The sequence below is a fragment of the Salvelinus namaycush genome, chromosome 28, assembly GCF_016432855.1.
Source record: "Salvelinus namaycush isolate Seneca chromosome 28, SaNama_1.0, whole genome shotgun sequence".
Taxonomy (NCBI): domain Eukaryota; kingdom Metazoa; phylum Chordata; class Actinopteri; order Salmoniformes; family Salmonidae; genus Salvelinus; species Salvelinus namaycush.
In genome coordinates, this window is record NC_052334.1 from 32,886,142 (window position 1) to 32,908,070 (window position 21,929).

Here is a 21,929-nt window from a genome sequence, read left to right on the forward strand (position 1 = left end):
TATTACATCTGTGACATTTGTGTAAAAAAACGGGCGGGTGAGGAGGGTGGGGAGGGTGAGGAGGGCTCATAACACCCAGAGGGGCGGACGAGTCTCAGACAGGCTTTCAGGGACCTGGGCACCGGTCTCACAAGGGGCCTTGATGGAGGAAGTGGCGGCGACGGAGATGCTGTTGTTGGTGTCATGGCAGCTGAGAGAAGCCCTTAGAGAGAATCTGACAACTGTAGATAGGCATGGTGTTTGTGTGTGTGTTGTGTGTTTGTCTGTGGAACTCCCTCACTCACCATAGCCAGGAGGAAATAGCTCACGTTGTGTTTTCGGACATAAAGTGTAGCACTGTTGAGGTCAGGTGTTGAGTGCTTCCCATATGGTTGTTGAAAAACACCAGTGCAAAGCAGAGCATTATCATGTTGAGCCTGGCTAGTCTCAGCAGGTGACGACTAATTGAGTTTCTGTCATGCAGTTCATTCATTGTCCCTCATATTTGCTCCTTTGCTCTGTCTGTCTCTCGTGAGCCAAATGTCAACGTAAATAGAGTGTGGTGAGTTGGGCCACACGGATTGATAACTTCTTGTTTTTTTCCCCTGAGGTAGGATTTCCTCTTATTACCATGGAAACCCCTGTGCCGGTCCACAGAAATATAATTTCAGGCTCTCCTCCTCCACCCCCCCTCCCAAAAACACCCCGCCGTTCGCCACACTAATAAGATTTACTAGGTACCGTTGGCTTTGATCATTTTATTTTCCCCGTTTGAAACATTTATGGCCAGCATAAAAAAAAACACGACGGCTTCCACCATTAGGACTGAAGGCTTCAGTGGCACTTTAATAAATCATGGAGCCTTAAAGAGACATCCAAACCCGGCTAGCTTGTGATAGTCCACAACTCAGCGAGCGCTCATATGTTCAGTAACATGAATAACAGAATGCGCCCCTTCTTTCAACTCATCAACGGTTAATGCTCCTCTGACCAGTCGGGATCCACTTTTACTGTGTGATGATGGCTCTAGTATGGGAGACATTGTGGAGTGGGAGTGATGTGATATCTGTGAGATTAAAAAGAGGATTTACAGATGAGACATTGATTTGAGAGGCATGCAGAACATTGTGTACACAGTGAATAATGTGGTCAAGCGGAATATGGGAGGGATATAATTATACTCTATATATATGACTTTGTTTGAGGAATGAGCCAAGTGGTATAAAGCAAAGATGACACCTTTAGGTAGAAAGTAGTACAGGTGCCCTTTAATGGAGAAGCGTGACTGTGTTGGCGAACGATGGAATATCATAATCCATACACAAATATGGACCAGAAGAAGAACCAATGCAATTATGCATTTGTTTTCACAGTACATTTGCATACATATTTCAAAGCACCATGAAGGAAAGGTTTGGGTGACATTAGCACCTGGCAAAATCTACATTTCTTAATCCTTTTAAAGAGAAAATAAATGCAATTTCACAGTGTCAGAAACAGTGAAGCTTTGGCACCAGGCAATTACTGTCGGGATAAATTGGGGTGTAGGTGTCTCTGTGTGTGTTCATAAGAGAGAGTGACAGACGGGCGGCCGGGCAGACAGACAGACAGACCCAGGTGCCAGGCCGTGAAAGCCACTCTTCTCTTGGCACAGGCCCTGGCAGGGCTTCTATCTCTGACTATCTGTTTGTGTCTCCTCTGCAGATGGAGGTGAATGCAGACGAGAAGCGCCATCGCACACGCTCAAAAGGTATCCGAGGTGCGTCTGCACTCTCCTCAAATCACTGCAGGCGCCACTCAGGGTGACCTTACCCCAACCCACAAGCACACACGTACACACAAACACACACAAATACACACAAACACACACACACAGGTCTCTCACTCACTACTTCACTCTTCTCCTCACACTGCCTCTCACCTCACAAGCCATCCTATATGAGACACTCTTGAATTCACAATTCTCCAGGCAGTCTATCCAGCCAATTACATCGTGCTATTGTGCCTGCCTCCATTGAATATGGTTTTCACTGTTTTTAACCTTGATGAAAGCATGCTTTTAAGATATAGGGATTACTCTTTTTCTTTCGCATCCCCTCACTCATTATTTTCTCCCCATCCCTCTCTGCCTGCCCTCTCTCTTCCATCTCTCTCTCGCTCCCCTCTCTCTCTCTCCCCTCCCTCCCTCTCCTCTCTCTCTTCCCTCTCTCTCTCCCCTCCCTCTTTCCCCATCCCTCTCTCCCCTCTCACTCATCTCTCTCTCTTCCCTCTCTCTCTCCCCTCCCTCTTTCCCCATCCCTTTCTCCCCTCTCTCTCTCTTCCTGTATTTCTCAGTGCCTGTGGAACCAGCGATACCAGAGCTGTTCAGGTCAGTATTACTGATAAACATTGTCCCTGTTCCCCTGCCTTTCCAGCTAACCCCCATGTGTGAGTGAAAGAGGGAGGGAGGTAGAGAGGGGGAGGGAGAGGCTGAGAGATGAAAGGCCACGAGGGCCGATAATGGCTGTGGAGTACTCCCAGCCTCTCAGTGTGCAGCGAGAGACGAGCACTACAATCACCTCTTCAGACAGGAGGGCGACGCCATTTACTCTGCATGCTACTTCCTTGGGCTTCCTCTCTCTTTTATTCTCATCTCTCACTTTCTCTCCCTTATTCACTCTGTATCTCACTTCATCTGTACCAATCGCTCTCTCGCTCTTTTCTCTCTAACTCTCTTCCTTTCTGTCTCGCTATCCCGTTTCTCCGTTTTTTTTCTTCTCTATCTATCCTGACAAACCCTATTGCCAGTAAATAATTAAAGTCGAAGTTCTCTTTGATCAAATCTAACTTATTAAAACCCACTGCAAACTCCATCGTTAGCCTGTACTGACAGGTGGTTAGACCTGTCAGTACAGTGGGCATAAGATGATCCTGAATTGACCCTTGTGTGTTGTCCCTGCTAACTAAGTTCATTGAATTGATACCAATCATACCAAGATGGCATAGCAGTCAGACGTCCTTTGTCCTTTGTCTTGTCGTGTCCCGTGTATATATATATTTACATCTTTCTTTGCATATCTTTTATATATTTTCTTTTCCAAGAACTCAACTTCAAAACACTCTCCTGTAACCCGCCCCACCAATTAAAAAAAAAAAGTATTATTTACCTCAAATCTGAAATCCACAATAGAAGCTAGCCAGAAGCTAACCAGAAGCTAGCCAGAAGCTAACCAGATGCTAGCCAGAAGCTAGCCAGAAGCTAACCAGAAGCTAGCCAGAAGCTAACCAGAAGCTAACCAGAAGCTACCCAGAAGCTAGCCAGAAGCTTTACTGGCTAACGTTAGTATTCAGCTAACCACGGTTTGTGGTCATCATCTATCCTTTTAAAAAAAATAAAAATTACCCCCTTTTCTCCAAAATTTCGTGGTATCCAATTGTTAGTAATTACTATCTTGTCTCATCGCTACAACTCGGGAGAGACGAAGGTTGAAAGCGATGCGTCCTCCGAAACACAACCCAACCAAGCCGCACTGCTTCTTAACACACCGCGCCTCCAACCCGGAAGCCAGCCGCACCAATGTATCGGAGGAAACACCGTGCACCTGGCCACCTTGGTTAGCGCGCACTGCGCCCGGCCCGCCGCAGGAGTCGCTGGTGCGCGATGAGACAAGGATATCCCTACCGGTCAAACCCTCTCTAACCCGGACGACGCTAGGCCAATTGTGCGTCGCCCCACGGACCTCCCGGTCGCGGCCGGTTGCGACAGAGCCTGGGCGCAAACCCAGAGTCTCTGGTGGCACAGCTAGCTGCGATGCAGTGCCCTAGACAACTGCGCCACCCGGGAGGCCCCATTAGCTATCCTTTAGCTCGAAAAGCTATCACCAGTTTTGTACAACGCGACTCAGACCAGAGCATACCGGACCTATTTTCTCTCCATATCCCCGGATTTCAACCGCAAGCTCTGGACATTTACACCTGGATCTCGCAGCTAGCTAGCTGCTATCCGAGTGACTTTTGGCTTACGTCGGTCCCGGAGCAAACATCAATTATTCCGGAGATAGCCAGCTGAAGAGTTCCATCAGCCACTCCTGGGTTACAATCACCTATCCGGACCCGTTTTACTGCCGATGCAGAGCCCCACCGGGCCTTCATGACTGACTACCGATGTTATCTGCCCGAGGGAGTTATCCAACTGGCACCTCCTTCGCGACGTTACCTGAACGCCCATCTGCGGCCCGCTAATCGTTAGCTCTCTTATCGGCTGCTATCGAACAATTTGTCTTGGGTCACTATAACTATATATATTTTGCCAATTGGATTGATCCCCTCTACCGCACGGAACCCCACTAATCTACCGACGGAAACGCACGAGGTGGCTAAAAACAGACCTCCATCCTATGCTAGCTTGCTACTGATGGCCCGGCTAGCTGTCTGAATCGCCGTTACCCCAACCAACCTCACTACTCACTGGACACTTATGATCACTTGACTAAGCATGCCTCTCCTTAATGTCAATATGCATTGTCCATTGCTGTTCTGGTTAGTGTTTATTGGCTTATTTCACTGTAGAGCCTCTAGCCCTGCTCATTATACCTTATCCAACCTTTCAGTTCCACCACCCACACATGCGATGACATCACCTGGTTTCAATGATGTTTCTAGAGACAATATCTCTCTCATCATCACTCAATACCTAGGTTTACCTCCACTGTATTCACATCCTACCATACCCTTGTCTGTACATTATACCTTGAAGCTATTTTATCGCCCCCAGAAACCTCCTTTTACTCTCTGTTCCGGACGTTCTAGACGACCAATTCTCATAGCTTTTAGCCGTACCCTTATCCTACTCCTCCTCTGTTCCTCTGGTGATGTAGAGGTGAATCCAGGCCCTGCAGTACCTAGCTCCACTCCTATTCCCCAGGCGCTCTCATTTGATGACTTCTGTAACCGTAATAGCCTTGGTTTCATGCATGTTAACATTAGAAGCCTCCTCCCTAAGTTTGTTTTATTCACTATTTTAGCACACTCTGCCAACCCGGATGTTCTAGCCGTGTCTGAATCCTGGCTTAGGAAGACAACCAAAAATTCTGAAATCTCCATCCCTAACTACAACATTTTCCGACAAGATAGAACGGCCAAAGGGGGCGGTGTTGCAATCTACTGAAAAGATAGCCTGCAGAGTTCTGTCCTACTATCCAGGTCTGTACCCAAACAATTTGAACTTCTACTTTTAAAAATCCACCTCTCTAAAAACAAGTCTCTCACCATTGCCGCCTGCTATAGACCACCCTCTGCCCCCAGCTGTGCTCTGGACACCATATGTGAACTGATTGTCCCCCATCTATCTTCAGAGCTCGTGCTGCTAGGCGACCTAAACTGGAACATGCTTAACACCCCAGCCATCCTACAATCTAAGCTTGATGCCCTCAATCTCACACAAATGATCAATGAACCTACCAGGTACCACCCCAAAGCCGTAAACACGGGCACCCTCATAGATATCATCCTAACCAACTTGCCCTCTAAATATACCTCTGCTGTTTTCAACCAAGATCTCAGCGATCACTGCCTTATTGCCTGCATCCGTAATGGGTCAGCGGTCAAACGACCTCCACTCACCACGGTCAAATGCTCCCTGAAACACTTCAGCGGAGCTAGACAATCTGGACCCTTTCTTTCTAAAATGATCTGCCGAAATTGTTGCAACCCCTATTACTAGCCTGTTCAACCTCTCGTGTCGTCTGAGATTCCCAAAGATTGGAAAGCAGCTGCGGTCATCCCCCTCTTCAAAGGGGGGGACACTCTTGACCCAAACTGCTACAGACCTAAATCTATCCTACCCTGCCTTTCTAAGGTCTTCGAAAGCCAAGTCAACAAACAGATTACTGACCATTTCGAATCCCACCATACCTTTTCCGCTATGCAATCTGGTTTCAAAGCTGGTCATGGGTGCACCTCAGCCACGCTCGAGGTCCTAAACAATATCTTAACCGCCATCGATATGAAACAATACTGTGCAGCTGTATTCATTGACCTGGCCAAGGCTTTCGACCCTGTCAATCACCACATCCTCAACGGCAGACTCGATAGCCTTGGTTTCTCAAATGATTGCCTCGCCTGGTTCACCAACTACTTCTCTGATAGAGTTCAGTGTGTCAAATCGGAGGGCCTGTTGTCCGGGCCTCTGGCAGTCTCTATGGGGGTGCCACAGGGTTCAATTCTTGGACCGACACAATGTCAAATACAGGTAGCCTCACATTAAGCGTTACTCTCTCGCGGGAATTCCACTAACGGCCCGTATGTAGCCACACGAAGCTGCTGCTCATTCCTTTTGCTCGAAAATTGATAAATGGTTAAAAAAAAGTAAGACACGTGTTCATACCAGCTCTACCTGCACCCGTCGACGACACAAGTTGTTCTGCTTCCACGAGCACATCCAATGCTAGCATCAGTAATTCTACATTTGTTGTTAGCCCAGCTAGCATGGAACTAACAGTTGTGAATCTGATGCAACCGAAGAGCTACTTCCCCCTTATCCGGGAAAGCACCGAACAACAGACAGGGACGTTGTACCATCGAAGAGGTGCAAATATGATGAGGACTACATTAATTTGGGGTTCACTTATATTAGGAGTAGTGCCTTTCCTCAGCCACAGTGTGTTATATGTGCAAAAGTACTATCTGATGAAACCTTCACTCTTGCACAGACATTTAGAAACAAAACATGCCAATTTGAAAAATAAACCACAGGAGTTTTTGGAGCGAGAAGTAAGACGACTTTCAAGTAGTAAGACATGTATAAAAGCAACAGATACCATTAATAAGAAGGGGCTAGACGTGTCTTATATAGTGAACTACCGAGTGGCTAGGACAGCAAGCCCCATACTATTGTGGTGGACTTAATTCTTCCTGCTGGGACAATGGCTGGCTTTTCCCTTAGCATGGCTGGGACAATGCTGAGGGAAAAGGCCCAAAAACTATACAGACAATGCCTTCATCAAATAACACTGTTTCACGACGCATCAGTGACATGGCAGGAGACATTTTGAAACAATTACTGCTTCGCATACAAGCCAGTGAATTCTATGCGTTACAGCTGGATGAGTCAACAGACGTGGCGGGTCTGGCATACCTCCTGGTATATGTCCGATACGTTTATGGGAGGTCAATTAAGGAAGACATCCTCTTCTGCAAACCACTGGAAACCACGACAACTCCTCGTCCGAGGAGGAGAATTTAGAAGGATCAGAGGACCAATGCGCAGCGTGGTAATTGTTCATCTTAATTTAATAAAGGTGAACACTCAAATACAAAAACAACAAATGTGACAACCGAAACAGTTCTATCTGGTGCAGACACACAAAGACTGAAAACAACCACCCACAAAACCCAACACAAAACAGGCTACCTAAATATGGTTCCCAATCAGAGACAACACAAAACACCTGCCTCTGATTGAGAACCATATCAGGCCAAACACAGAAATAGGAAAACATAGAAATACAAAACTAGACTGCCCACCCCAACTCACGCCCTGACCATACTAAATAAAGACACAACAAAGGAAATAAAGGTCAGAACGTGACACTCGTTCTTACGTTTAATGAATGCATCATATAGTGTGTGTGTGGCAAGCTTACAATGATGACAAAAAACAACATTTGAGAGTGCACTGACCCTGGTGCTAGATGGGGTACAGCTGGTGGTTGAATGTTTGAAGGTGTACGGGACTATAAAAAGTTTGGGAACCACTGTCCTAGACCATGAAACCCATTGATGGGATCAGCCCACTGGATCTCCCTGCATCGATGATGGACAACCTTACATTGGTGCTCCAGTTATCCACTAAGAGTTCTCATGTATGTCTTATATTTGGCCATTTAATCCTGGTTCAAAGATACTTTTATACTTTCATCCATGGGTTTAATTAAGTCCTTTACAGGCTGGGATACGTTTTTTTGAGACATAACATTCTGGACCCACATATCAATAAATAATATCCCACCTGGACGCCTACAGTATAGCTTTCTGATTTCCACAGACAGTGTGGCTCCCCATCTCTATCTCTCTCTTCCCCCTCTTTTCTTTCTTTCTTTCTCTCTCTCTGCTCTCTCCCTCTCTCTCTTTCCTTTCTCCACCGCTGCCTGCAGATGGCAATTAGTCAGCGGATCGATGGCCAGCCCATCTCCAGGCCGAGGCGTCCATAATGCCGATAATGCCGCTCGATGGCGTCGCTCCCCAGAGAGAGGATAGTCATCAGGGCAAATACGCTTGACTTTCCGTGACGGTTCTGTCTGGTCTGGTCTGGGGAGATATGCCACTGTGATACTGGAGAGGGTTATGATGGTTATGATGAGGATTAGGCTAAAATGAGAGGAGGGGCTAGGTGAGGGAGTAAAACCAGATTGGAGTGTGAATTACCATAACAGTGCATACGGTACATACGTATAGGAGTACACTGAGAGTGCATTGGGGGTAGAGTAAAGGTAGAAATGTTATATGATTTTAAAGGGGGAGGAACATCCAATAAAAGTGTGGAGAAGAAAACAGAAACTGAACAACATATTAATAGTAGATGGATGGACAGATGGAACAAGGGAAGAGTGGATAATTGTCTGTTATGTGCATACTCAGTGTGGAGAATGGTGAGCTGTGTGCATACTCAGTGTGGAGAATGGTGAGCTGTGTGCATACTCAGTGTGGAGAATGGTGAGCTGTGTGCATACTCAGTGTGGAGAATGGTGAGCTGTGTGCATACTCAGTGTGGAGAATGGTGAGCTGTGTGCATACTCAGTGTGGAGAATGGTGAGCTGTGTGCATACTCAGTGTGGAGAATGGTGAGCTGTGTGCATACTCAGTGTGGAGAATGGTGAGCTGTGTGCATACTCAGTGTAGAGAATGGTGAGTTATGTCCATACTCAGTGTGGAGAATGGTGAGTTACGTGCATACTCAGTGTGTGTTTCTGTTTCATCGCAGCTGTCCTACACAAGGCTGTGATGGAAGTGGACATGTCAGCGGCAAATATGCAAGACATCGAAGGTAAAACAATCTCCTTTTGGTCTTATTTCAGTAACGGATTATCCATTCTTTCCACTTTTACTGTACACTAATGATATCCATTTTTTTTACTGGTATATCCTTTATTGAAACGCATTCCGATAGCCTACCATAATTGTTTCCCCTCAGCCAGGTTTGATGGGCAGGTTACTGCACTAATATGTATTCCGATCCCTTTGTCATTTGCATATGTACAGTGGGATATGCTAATCATGTTTTCTAGTGCATAAGCTCTCCATAAAGCTATTCATAAACAAGCACTCAAAATGGAAGGATCTGTCTCCTCTCTAAAGGACATGCCTGTGTTCTATTCCTTCCCCTTTGTTCTAAAATACCAGGCTCATTGTGAACTAATCCCATTTTCACAGTCAAACAAAGAGGGGGTTGCTGCCTTACATAACCGGAACCAGACACTTTGGGCTTCTCCTAAATACGCTGTCAAAAGTATTGGTAGAATCACCCCTTTTCAGATAAAGGCTGTGACTATTGTGTATATATTATGTGTATCACAGGAGGTTGGTGACACCTTAATTGGGGAGGACAGGTCCGTCGCAATGGCTGGAGCGGAATTAGTGGAACGGTATCAAATACATCAAACACATGGTTTCCAGGTGTTTGATGCCATTCCATGTCTGCCGTTCCAGCCGTTATTATGAGCCGTCCTCCCCTCAACAGCTTCCACCGACGTGTATACTAACTTGTGGTTCTCATGCGTGGGTACCATATCACCACAAACACTATGTTAATCATTATGACATCACATGCGTCAGACCCGTTCAGACTCGTCTCTTAAACAGAGCATTTGTATTTGTCTCTTACTAAATACAGGCAGAGCCGTTCTCTCTCTGTCAGCTCCTCTTGGGCTGAAATGTTCAGAACAGTTGAGGAAGGTGGGCGGGAGAGAAAGGAAGAGAGAGAGAGAGTATTTGAGCAAGGCAGTCTTAGCCAGGCATGCTGATGGATTGAGCCTCTCGTTTGTTTTATTTATCTTCAATTATCCGCTGAGCAAAGCAAAGCACTGGCTGGTGGGATGGACACGTCACACTAAGAGGAGGAGTGTTTCTTTGTCTTCTCTTTGTGTGTGAGAGAGAAAGAAAGAGAAAGAAAAAGAGAGAGCGAAAACAGAGATGGGAAACAGTGCATGGCTATGCAGCCTTCTCCATACTGTCCGTCCTCTCTCTTCTCTCTCGCTATAAAGATACATATGGTACAGAGCGCTGCTGTCTATCAACTGTGCTGACGTCCAAGATGGCGGCAAGACCTAAGCCAGAGGGCCGCCAGCCTCTGAGGGGGTTTGAGTAATGACCCCATCCAGACAAGGGCAAGTAATTATAACACTGGAAATCCTGGCACGTGACCAGGGTGGGAGATTTCTGTGGGAAAGCTAGTGTGTGTGTATGTGTGTTCACGTGTGTGTGTGTGTGTGTGTGTGTGTGTGTGTGTGTGTGTGTGTGTGTGTGTGTGTGTGTGTGTGTGTGTGTGTGTGTGTGTGTGTGTGTGTGTGTGTGTGTGTGTGTGTGTGTGTGTGTGCGCACACGTGTGTGACTTAGTTTAGTTCCCGATTCACCGACACGGTCATCACATTCTACAATGATTTTGAATAATTAAAATGTTAAATTAACTGGATAATGTCTTGGACTGCCATGTTTCAGCTCTGACACAGGCGATTAAAGCTTCCACTAGAACTACTAGCCTCTCTCATTCCACCAACCAGTGGACAGAGAAAACCTGTGTCTTAACAGAGATGGAGTTAGAACAGGTAGCTAGAGACAATTCCAAAGAACAGTATGCACATCCAAAACTGTCCACAGTTGCAGGGTACAACAATTCCACAAGGAAAGTTGATGAATACCCACACAATTAATGCATTGTTTAATCAGCAACTAGTTGGACCTCAAAGGGTTTTCATCAGGCTTAACTAAGGTTTAGCAATGATGCATCTCCATCTTCGTTTTTCTCTCATGCTCCCACTCTGACTTGTTCCTCTTCCTTACTCTCTCTCTCTCTCTCTCTCTCTCTCTCTCTCTCTCTCTCTCTCTCTGTCTCCCCCCTCTATCTCTCTCTCTCTGCCCCCCTCTCTCGCTCTCTCTGTCTATCTCTCTCTCTCTGTCTCTCTGTCTCTCTCTCGCTCTCCCTCTCTCTCTCTCTCTCTCTGTCTCTCTCTCTCGGCCATCTCCGGCAGCTAATTTCTCCTTCAGATGGTTCCGTGCTCATTTGCATACTTATCAAAGTGGTTTGACTATCCGACAGAAGCTCTAAGAAGGTGGGATCATTAATATGTTAATTAGTCCCTTTCTCCGCTCTCTGCACGGCGTGCCAGCGATATCCTCTTTCCTCTCCAGCCTAGCCGCGCTGCAATTCACAAAGCCTTAGAACGCATGCCGCAGACCCAGAAATGCCATAACATAAGACTATTCACACCCTGCTGATGGTTCCATGCAGTCCCAGTAAACCATAGTCTCTGTTTGTCTGTAGCCTACGATTTTATTTTATTATCGTGTCAGGCATCTTCAGGATGCCCAGCCCACATTGTATTTACTGTAGCAAAATAAGATAATCATGTCTATACATACAGTGCCTTCGGAAAGTATTCAGACCCCTTGACTTTTTCCACATTTAGTGACTTTGCAGCCTTATTCTAAAAGGGATTAAATAAAACATTTCCCCAGCAATCTACACACAATACCCCATAATGACAAAGCAAAAACAGGGTTTTAGAAATGTTTGCAAATGTATATATATATAGAAAAAAAACGGAAATACCTTATTTACATAAGTATTTAGAACCTTTGCACCTGACTCAAAATTGAGCTCAGGTGCATTCTGTTTCCGTTGATTATCCTTGAGATGTTTCTACAACTTGATTGGAGTCCACCTGTGGTAAATTCAATTGATTGGACATGATTTGGAAAAGCACACACCTGTCTATACAAGCTCCCACAGTTGACAGTGCATGTCTGAGCAAAAACCAAGAAATGAGGTCAAAGGAATTGTGAGACAGGATTGTGTCGAGGCACAGATCTGGGGAATGGTCGAAAAAATGTCTGCAGCATTGAAGGTCCCCAAGAGTACAGTGGCCTCCATCATTCTTAAAAGGAAGAAGTTTGGAACCAACAAAACTCTTCTTAGTGCTGGCCGCCCGGCCAAACTGAGCAATCGGGGGAGAAGGGCCTTGGTCAGGGAGGAGACCAAGAACCCAATGGTCACTCTAACAGAGCTCCTGAGTTTCTCTGTGGAGATGGGAGAACCTTCCAGAAGGACAACCATGTCTGCAGCACTCCACCAATCAGGCCTTTATGGTAAAGTGGCCAGACGGAAGCCACTTCTCAGTAAAAGGCACATGACAGCCCGCTTGTCTGATAAAACCAAAATTGAACTCTTTGGCCTGAATGCCAAGCGTCACGTCTGGAGGAAACCTGGCACCATCCCTACGGTAAAGCATGTTGGTGGCAGCATCATGTTGTGGGGATGTTTTTCAGCGGCAGGGACTGGGAGACTAGTCAGGATATGAAAACCTGCTCTAGAGCGCTCAGGACCTCAGACTGCGGCAAAGGTTTACCTTCCAACTGGACAATGAACCTAAGCACACAGTCAAGACAACGCAGGAGTGGCTTCGGTACAAGTCAGAGCTCGGACTTGAACCTGATCGAACATCTGTGGAGAGACCTGAAAATAGCTGTGCAGTGACACTCCCCATCCAACCTGACACAGCTTGAGAGGATCTGAACTCCCCAAATACAGCTGTGCCAAGCTTGTAGCGTCATACCCAAGAAGACTCAAGGCTATAATCGCTGCCAAAGGTGCTTCAACATGGTACTGAGTAAAGGCTCTGAATACTTATGTCAAGTGATATTTCTGTTTTTTATTACATTTGCTAAAATATAAAATAAAATGTTTTTGCTTTGTCATCATGGGGTATTGTGTGTAGATTGATGAGGGAGAAAAACTATTTCATCAATTTTAGAACAAGGCTGTAATGTAACAAAATGTGAAAAAGTGGGGGGTCTGAATACTTTCCGAATGGACTGTATATATAAACATACGTTTATACAGCAGTGAAAAACAATTCAGAAAACAAAACAAAAACATTTCAAGTTTACAACTGATCTTGTTGAAGCTTTGAGGATAAAATTTGCAACCAAGAATAGGTATTTTCAAATAGCCATTCAAACTTTTCTTCATATCTAATCAAGAATAGTTCCTGATTTCTTTGCAACATTTTATCAAACAGTATAACTCTCAAATCATCATATAAAGTACAATGAAATAAAAATGGCAGTTCATTCTCGACCTGCCCTAAATCACAGACAGTACATAGTCGCTCTTCTTCATCTATGGCGTTGAACCTACATACATCAATTGACAAAGGCAGTAGCCCGGTTCTCAACGGGGCACAAACGGACCTTTGGTTTCTGGTTAGGTGAGGGGTGACATAAGGTTCTGGATCGTAGCTGTTTCTGATATGGTTGTATGTTCTGAGTTTTGGTTTTAGCCATATGTCAGTTGACCGTTTTTCTTTGTAGCTTAGGGTTAACTTGCACCGAGCTGTCTGTTTAAACTACTAGAATACAGCTCAGAAATCCATGCATACCCCACAGAACATGCCACTAGAGGTCTCTTCACAGTCCCCAAGTCCAGGACAGACGATGGGAGGTGCACAGTACTACATAGAGCCATGACTACATGGAACTCTATTCCACATCAGGTAACTGATGCAAGCAGTAGAATCAGATTTTTGTTTTAATTATAAAACTACACCTTATGGAAATACAAACTTGTGTTTGATCCTATTAGCATTGCATTGTAACTTGTTTCTAAATATGTGTTGTAGATCAGATTCCTTAAATATAGTCTATGTGTATGAAATGAAATGACTGGGCTTCAATGGATCTCTATGTTATATAAGTCCAGGGCCAGGGGTTCATTTATGGAGCTGACCAAGTGTAATAATATCATTCCAACGGATTTATCTGTAGGTGGAGGTTAATGGGGTAGGAATATTGGATGGCAATAACAGGCCCATGGCAGGATAGTTTGGCCAGCCGTTTTAGATTAGTCAACTCTCATCAAGTCTCAACGCTGATAGATAATTGGCTGGCTGGTGTTATTAAGACAGAGGGACTACAGCAGGCTTCTCTAACGCCTGGTGTGACTAAAAATCACTAGACAATGTTCTATTAGACGAAGCATTAATAGCTGATGCTGTTAACATGGCATCCAGGGATTTGATGGAAGTTCCTTTGCCCATAAGAAATCCAATCAAAATGGTATTTTCTTTTTTCTTCTATTTTCTAGAACATATGTACTGTTTATTTTCCCTCTCTCTGTTTTCCTCTGAAGTTTTGTGAAAATTCATCACACGTTAATTATGTGTGAGAAAAAAAACGAAGCAGGGTTTTTTTTATGGTGTGAACATGCCAAGGGGTCAAGGCAGGGCAGTAGATCCCGCCCACTCAGGCCATACTTAATAATGACTCTCACTTTGAACCCACTTACTGTCTGGAAGGTTGATTGACAGATAGTGTCTGTGGTGTCGGGGGTGAACAAGCCCCTCTGGACCACGACTAGAGTTACAGAGCAGTGGCAGCTAAATTACACCTTAGGAAGGACCTCTGGCTCAGAGAGAGCGAGGGAGGGAGGGCTGATGAATGAAGAATGGATGTGAGATGAGAGGCAGAGGTTGAACCGTGTGGGTCCACAGAGCACATAGAAGATGAGAGGAATGAGTAACACACCAGGCAGATCGCTCAAGAGTGACTCTGAAATTGGACATCTATTCATGTCCTGGATAGTGGGGACATGGATAGGGGCAATTGTGAGGGCTATTACCATCAAGTAGGCTTGGGTTTTGCTAGGGCGTTGTGGATGGGAATAATCCAGTAATCCCATGACTCTGGATAAGGTTTATTCCCAGTGGTGGAAACTCATTGTTAATTTTTTTGTTTTAATCCTATCCCAAACCTTCACCCATAACTTAACCATTCGGAATGAATGCCTGACCTTTATGTTTTAACCCTTATTCCAAACCTTAACCCTTAATCCAATGACTCCGGATCAGAAGGTATCCTGTTCAATTCCAGTGGTGGAAACACATTTTTTTATTTTTTTGTTTTGACCCTATCCCAAACCTTAACCCTTAATTTAACCATTTTGATTGAATACCTAGCCTTAATGTTTTAACATTATCCCAAACCCTATCCTAAGTTCAGTTGGTAGAGCATGGCATTTGTAAAGCCATGATAGTGGGTTCGATTAGGGGACCACCCATTCGTAAAATGTATGCACGCATGACTGTAGGTCGCTTTGAAGAAAAGTGTCTGATGAATGGCATAAAACCCAGGGTGTCAAAAACATTTAGTAATTTGATGTTTGGAGCAACTTCAAAATTTGACATGTGGATGAACGTCTAATTCTGCGGTGAGACTCTAAGAGCTTGTTGACACACATACTGAGTAACGCACGTACACACACACACACACACACACACACACACACACACACACACACACACACACACACACACACACACACACACACACACACACACACACACACACACACACGCGCACACACACACACACACACACACACACACACACACACACACACACACACACACACACACACACACACACACACACACACACACACACACACACATTTCATGGGGTGATGAGACCCAGCATGAAACCATTAGATACACAGTCCTAATCAGTCACTATTAGCATTTCATAATTCTCACATAGTGTTTATCAGTCATTCGCAATCATTCACTAATACACATTTAGAAAATGTATGCACATACAGTACAGTCCATGTAATCACCTCTGCACACAGCTAGTAATACAGTTTTTTACAATCCCTTTGGCACTAATTTCAGAACCGTGTGGTCATTTTTCAAAACTCTAGACACAAAACTCAAAACGGTCATCACTTGTAACACAGGCTGTCCAATGTTCAAAACATTGCATTGTGCATTCATATCTTTAAAGAAACCTTGCACATGCATAATCATTGGTTCCAATAACTCATTTATTATGAAATACCATAGGCACAATCATTTAGATCACCCACACACAAAATACCGATAGTTTCACTGTGTAGTTGTTCGTTCAATCATTAAATATTGTAGTACAAAATATGTGATACATGTTTCATTATGCTACTACACGTAAATACATCACTGTAAAAGGACTAGTAAAGAGAATACTACAGACACAGTGGAATCATTGAACAAAATATGAAATGTATTGATGAAATACAATAAAATCACTCATAGGTTTCTTTGAATCAAGGCAAAAATAATTTGCTACAAAAAAAGAAAAAAACTACAGTAAAACATCACCTGCAGTGTTCCTCACCTGGCTTACTGTAAAACATCACCTGCAGTGTTCCTCACCTGGCTTACTGTAAAACATCACCTGCAGTGTTCCTCACCTGGCTTACTGTAAAAAGCAAAACAAAAGATTGATTACTGTACTTCTATATTTCCATCAACCCTGTCTTGTGGATTTGGCCATAGGTTCTCATCGACATCACAATGGATTTTTTTCATTAGCCAAACATCTTGGGAAGAATCTCCTCAATCGGGTTAAGGAAAGGAGAGTATGGGGGTAAGTACAGGGTGGTAAATTGTGGATGGGTCTGAAACCATGCTTGCACCATTTGAGCATGGTGGAACCTGACACTATCCCACACAATGACATAGGTCATGCCATCAGCTCTATAAACCTGATTTAGCCCATCAAGGAAGGTTACATTCGAACAGCGAATCATGTGACTGCCTGCAACTCAATATATAGAGTATATAGAGTAGAGAGCTTTAGTTGTTGTTCAACCTAACATTAGAACGGGCAAGATGCGTAATCTAAGCAACTTTGACCGTGGTATGATTGTTGATGCCACACATGGTGATTCCAGCATCTCAGAAACAGCTGCCCTCCTGGGATTATTATGCACTATAGTCTCTAGAGTTTACAGAGAATGGTGAGATAAACAAAACACATTCAGTGAGCTGCAATTCTGTGGGCAAAACACCTTGTTAATGAGAGAGGTCAGAGGAGAATGTCCAGACTCATTCAAGCTAACAGAAAGGCCACAAATGCTCAAATAACAGTTGTTTAAAACAGTGGTGTGCAGAATGGCATCTCTTAACATACAACACCGTGAATAATTCAGGCTGTTTTGGAGGCAAAAGGGGATCCTACCCAGTACTAGATAGGTGTACCTAATAAAGTGGCCGGTGAGTGTACAGTAATGTCAAATCTGAAAACATGGTCTGGAAAAGTGGTACATGGGACCATAGAAACAGTGTCTGATAAAGAATGATGATGAAATATTACATCCATAGATAATGTAGTCCAATTGGTTCATGTTCCACGGTAAATGGTGTCAATGGATCTCGTTATCCTGAAACTTTCATGATCTAAACATGGAATATTGTTCATCAGTTTCCATAAAACTATGCATTAAGAGTAATGCAACAGTTACTTATCATTTTGAGCAGTTGTATCAATTGATAGTTAGATCATTGTAATGAAATGAATAGACAGTCATCTCAGATGTAATGTGTGAATTGCATTTTGAAATGGTAATACTTTGATGTTAAGTTGTGTTTTGAACAAATGATCTTAGCTTTATGTATATTGTATCCAAGCAATTGGAAAAAGAGTTTTGAAAAATTTGCATTTTGATCATTGGTTGTGAGTTTTGTGTCTAGAGTTTTGAAAAATGACATCAGGGTTCCGAAATTTGTGCTAAAGTGATTGTAAAAAACTGTAAACACACACATTTCCACACACATACACGCGCACACACACACACACACACACACTCACACATCGAGTGCCTGTCTGCCTCTCTGATTCAGAGAACCTCCAATAACAGGCGGTGCGGTCTGAAGAGCCCCAGAGGACTTTGAGAGGCCTCACACCCCTCCTGTGAGATCCCTAGAGAGGGAGGAAAGCCACAGCTCACACCCCTCCTGTGAGATCCCTAGAGAGGGAGGAAATCCACAGCTCACACCCCTCCTGTGAGATCCCTAGAGAGGGAGGAAATCCACAGCTCACACCCCTCCTGTGAGATCCCTAGAGAGGGAGGAAATCCACAGCTCACACCCCTCCTGTGAGATCCCTAGAGAGGGAGGAAATCCACAGCTCACACCCCTCCTGTGAGATCCCTAGAGAGGGAGGAAATCCACAGCTCACACCCCTCCTGTGAGATCCCTAGAGAGGGAGGAAATCCACAGCTCACACCCCTCCTGTGAGATCCCTAGAGAGGGAGGAAATCCACAGCTCACACCCCTCCTGTGAGATCCCTAGAGAGAGAGGAAATCCACAGCTCACACCCCTCCTGTGAGATCCCTAGAGAGAGAGGAAATCCACAGCTCACACCCCTCCTGTGAGATCCCTAGAGAGAGAGGAAATCCACAGCTCACACCCCTCCTGTGAGATCCCTAGAGAGAGAGGAAATCCACAGCTCACACCCCTCCTGTGAGATCCCTAGAGAGAGAGGAAATCCACAGCTCACACCCCTCCTGTGAGATCCCTAGAGAGGGAGGAAATCCACAGCTCACACCCCTCCTGTGAGATCCCTAGAGAGGGAGGAAATCCACAGCTCACACCCCTCCTGTGAGATCCCTAGAGAGAGAGGAAATCCACAGCTCACACCCCTCCTGTGAGATCCCTAGAGAGGGAGGAAATCCACAGCTCACACCCCTCCTGTGAGATCCCTAGAGAGGGAGGAAATCCACAGCTCACACCCCTCCTGTGAGATCCCTAGAGAGGGAGGAAATCCACAGCTCACACCCTTCATGTGAGAGGGTGGATCTGTGTGTCTTTACCAAGTATACTGTACACACACACACAGAGGTACATTCTTAAAAGACACACACACACACACACACACACACACACACACACACACACACACACACACACACACACACACACACACACACACACACACACACACACACACACACACACACACACACACACACACACACACATCCATTAACATCGGTTTCTTCATAGTCCAGAGCAGGAATCCTCCCTGAGCAGCCACTCAAAGCAAATCATTTCACCAGAGAGAACATAAGCCTGAAATACAGATGGTACAGACGGTATCCTTCTGTGTCCCACCATTGTGTCTAAATGGTGGAGCAGGGCACTAGTATAACATGTAACTGAACATCCTCTAACTAGCTGCCTCTCATACCTCCTCCGTCACACAGATAGAAGAGGGGTATGGAGGGATGGTCGGTAAACCTGTTTCAGGTCCCTGTGGCGTCATTAAGGCAGATAAATGCTCTCGGTTCAGTCCAGGCTGTTTGTCAGCCCCTCTAAGAAGGGGTGAAGGAAGGAGAAGCTATAAAGTCCAATTAGTGTGTGGAAGGACAGAGTAACGGCCGTGCAACTGGCCTCGGGAGCCACACTCTGACACCTCACAGGCTATACACTAACACAATCAGGAAGTGGAATGAAGGTAGAACTGTAATGGCGGTAGAGCCATGGTGAAGGGAGCTACCAGGCAGCTCAAAACCGCTACTGAGTCAAAGTGGTTTGTTTGTGACACTCCACCATTTTCCAGTGGTTTTACCTCATGAGAAACCCTCCTATGCATGCATCCAAATGTAAAAGAGAAATAGGCCACATGGTTTCCTCTGAGATACCAATACTCACTGTGACACACACACACACACACACACACACACACACACACACACACACACACACACACACACACACACACACACACACACACACACACACACACACACACAACTCTCTCTTTCTGACAGTGATGTTTTGGTTTTGGGTGGCATTTAGTTTCTGGGCTGCACAAGATGCTTCATAAATGAATGATGAGTAAATCTGTGAAGTGTGAATAATTGATGGCAGCAGAGGTAACAAACAAAGGACTGCTGTTATTATTAGTTAATAAGACACTGTAGATACTCACTAACGATACCTCATTATCTCACACCCGACCTACTCGTCCTCCATGTTTGGAAGGCAGGATAGCAGGCTAACAGGATATGCATTGCATACTAAAACACTGTTCAATCACTGTTCAATTCCTCCAGGCCTATGTGACTATCCCTACCTGGGAGATGTGCCGTTGCCTAGCGCACGGTAATTACATCCCACGCTAACAAATCTCGCTAACAAATTATTAGCCGATGATGGATAGGTTAACACGCTTACTTACTCATGCCTCAATGCTAGCTGATAAGATATGCACCATATAGGTGTCATATATACCTGATATACGCGGTGCCCGTATATGTGTGTGCCGTTACGGTGGGTGGTGACTGTCACAGTGTTAAGGGCTGGTGTTTTATGGACATTGTCTATCTATAGATCAGCAATGATTAAGTGGTTCAACTGGTTCACTAATGTGGTCCGTAGGGTAGCTCAGTGGTGGTGGTGGTGGTGTGTCGTAGGTCTGACCTAAGGAAAGGACATCTGGCTGGGGTCTCTATGCAATATTTTACCCTCCCATCCTCCATAAACTGTCTCTGTGGTGCTCTCATTGCCACAGCCACCCACAGACAAGGTTTTGTTTTGCCTCAGTGTATCTCAAAGAGCTGAGAGCAAAACAATAATATTAATGCATATTTTCCAATATCGGCATAATTTCTCTCTTTATCATTTGTTATGAATATATAATATATGTATATATATATATATATCTGTGTGTTTGTCTTCTTTTTGGTCTTGATGCAATGGTGAGGGGGAGGAGGGGAAGGGTGCTTGTTTTGGGGTGGGGTGTTGGGATGGTGGGTGGCGGGGTACAGGGGTACAGGGGTGGTACAGGGGTTCAGGGGTTGTGGTAGTGATTGCCATGGCTGCAGCTGGGGCTGAGTAATTGCCTGTCTTGGTGGGAGCGTGTTCTGGAGCTAAAGTCGAGTGCTTTCTTCCTGATGTATAGCTCATTTGGATTCCGCCAGCCTTCCGCCAGCCTTGGGGCTGTATTATTCATGCCTTGGCAGATAGCACTCACTAAAAGCATTGGAATGGAGCCAGGTAGTGGTGGGGCGACACAGGAACACTTCACCTAGCAGCCTGGCAGAGGGAAAGAGAGAGGGGGCGGGAGAGGGAGGGAGAGGGAAGGAGAGGGAGAGGTGTGTTGTTAGGAAAAGAGAGCGATTGAGAAAGAGTTAGAGGGAACGGTACAGAAATAGGATATGGCGAGAGAGAGAGAGAGAGAGAGAGAGAGAGAGAGAGAGAGAGAGAGAGAGAGAGAGAGAGAGAGAGAGAGGGGGCGAAAGACCTTAGAAAGGGATGAGAACAGGGTGTAGTGAACAAGCAGCCCTCAACCCCTCCGCCCCCTCCAGCGCAGCCACCCCACTGCCCCCTCCAGCGCAGCCACCCCACTGCCCCCTCCAGCGCAGCCACCCCACTGCCTCCTCCAGCGCAGCCACCCCACTGCCCCCTCCAGCGCAGCCACCCCACTGCCCCCTCCAGCGCAGCCACCCCACTGCCCCCTCCAGCGCAGCCACCCCACTGCCTCCTTGTGCAAATACAGATAAGGTCACGTTAATCATAATGCCACCTCCCTTTGAAAAATTACCCTCCATACAATCAACCCCCCGCTGTGAGGTATCTGGCGCTGAAATGGACATTTCCATATTTAATTGGCAGCTTTATTTTCCAGTAAGAGAGGGAGCGGGTGAGTGTGAGGCAGAATGAATAGAGGTGAAGAATCAGCATACATGTAGGAGTGGCCAGTGCTCTGTAGACTGGCTCTGTGGGCACTATTTTAGGGTTCCATATGTTTTATGGTGATCATCTAAGTTAGTATATTTCATTCACTTGTTTTGTCTTTGTTTCGTGTAACCACTGCCATTATTGAATAGTCAACGGTGGAGTCAGCTTCCCTTGGTTTTCAGTCAACTACAGCACCG

At 45.3% G+C, this 21,929-nt stretch overlaps 1 protein-coding gene across 1 annotated transcript in view; it reads left to right on the forward strand.

The window, feature by feature from the left end:
* Positions 1-1,683: 1,683 nt before the first annotated feature.
* The window catches only part of LOC120023328 (myelin transcription factor 1-like protein), an 83,647-nt gene continuing 63,401 nt past the window's right edge, over positions 1,684-21,929 (forward strand). The window contains exons 1-3 of the mRNA XM_038967344.1: positions 1,684-1,738; positions 2,314-2,347; positions 8,939-9,001. Coding sequence (XP_038823272.1) covers positions 1,684-1,738; positions 2,314-2,347; positions 8,939-9,001 — 152 coding nt within the window. The remainder of the gene's footprint in view (positions 1,739-2,313; positions 2,348-8,938; positions 9,002-21,929) is intronic.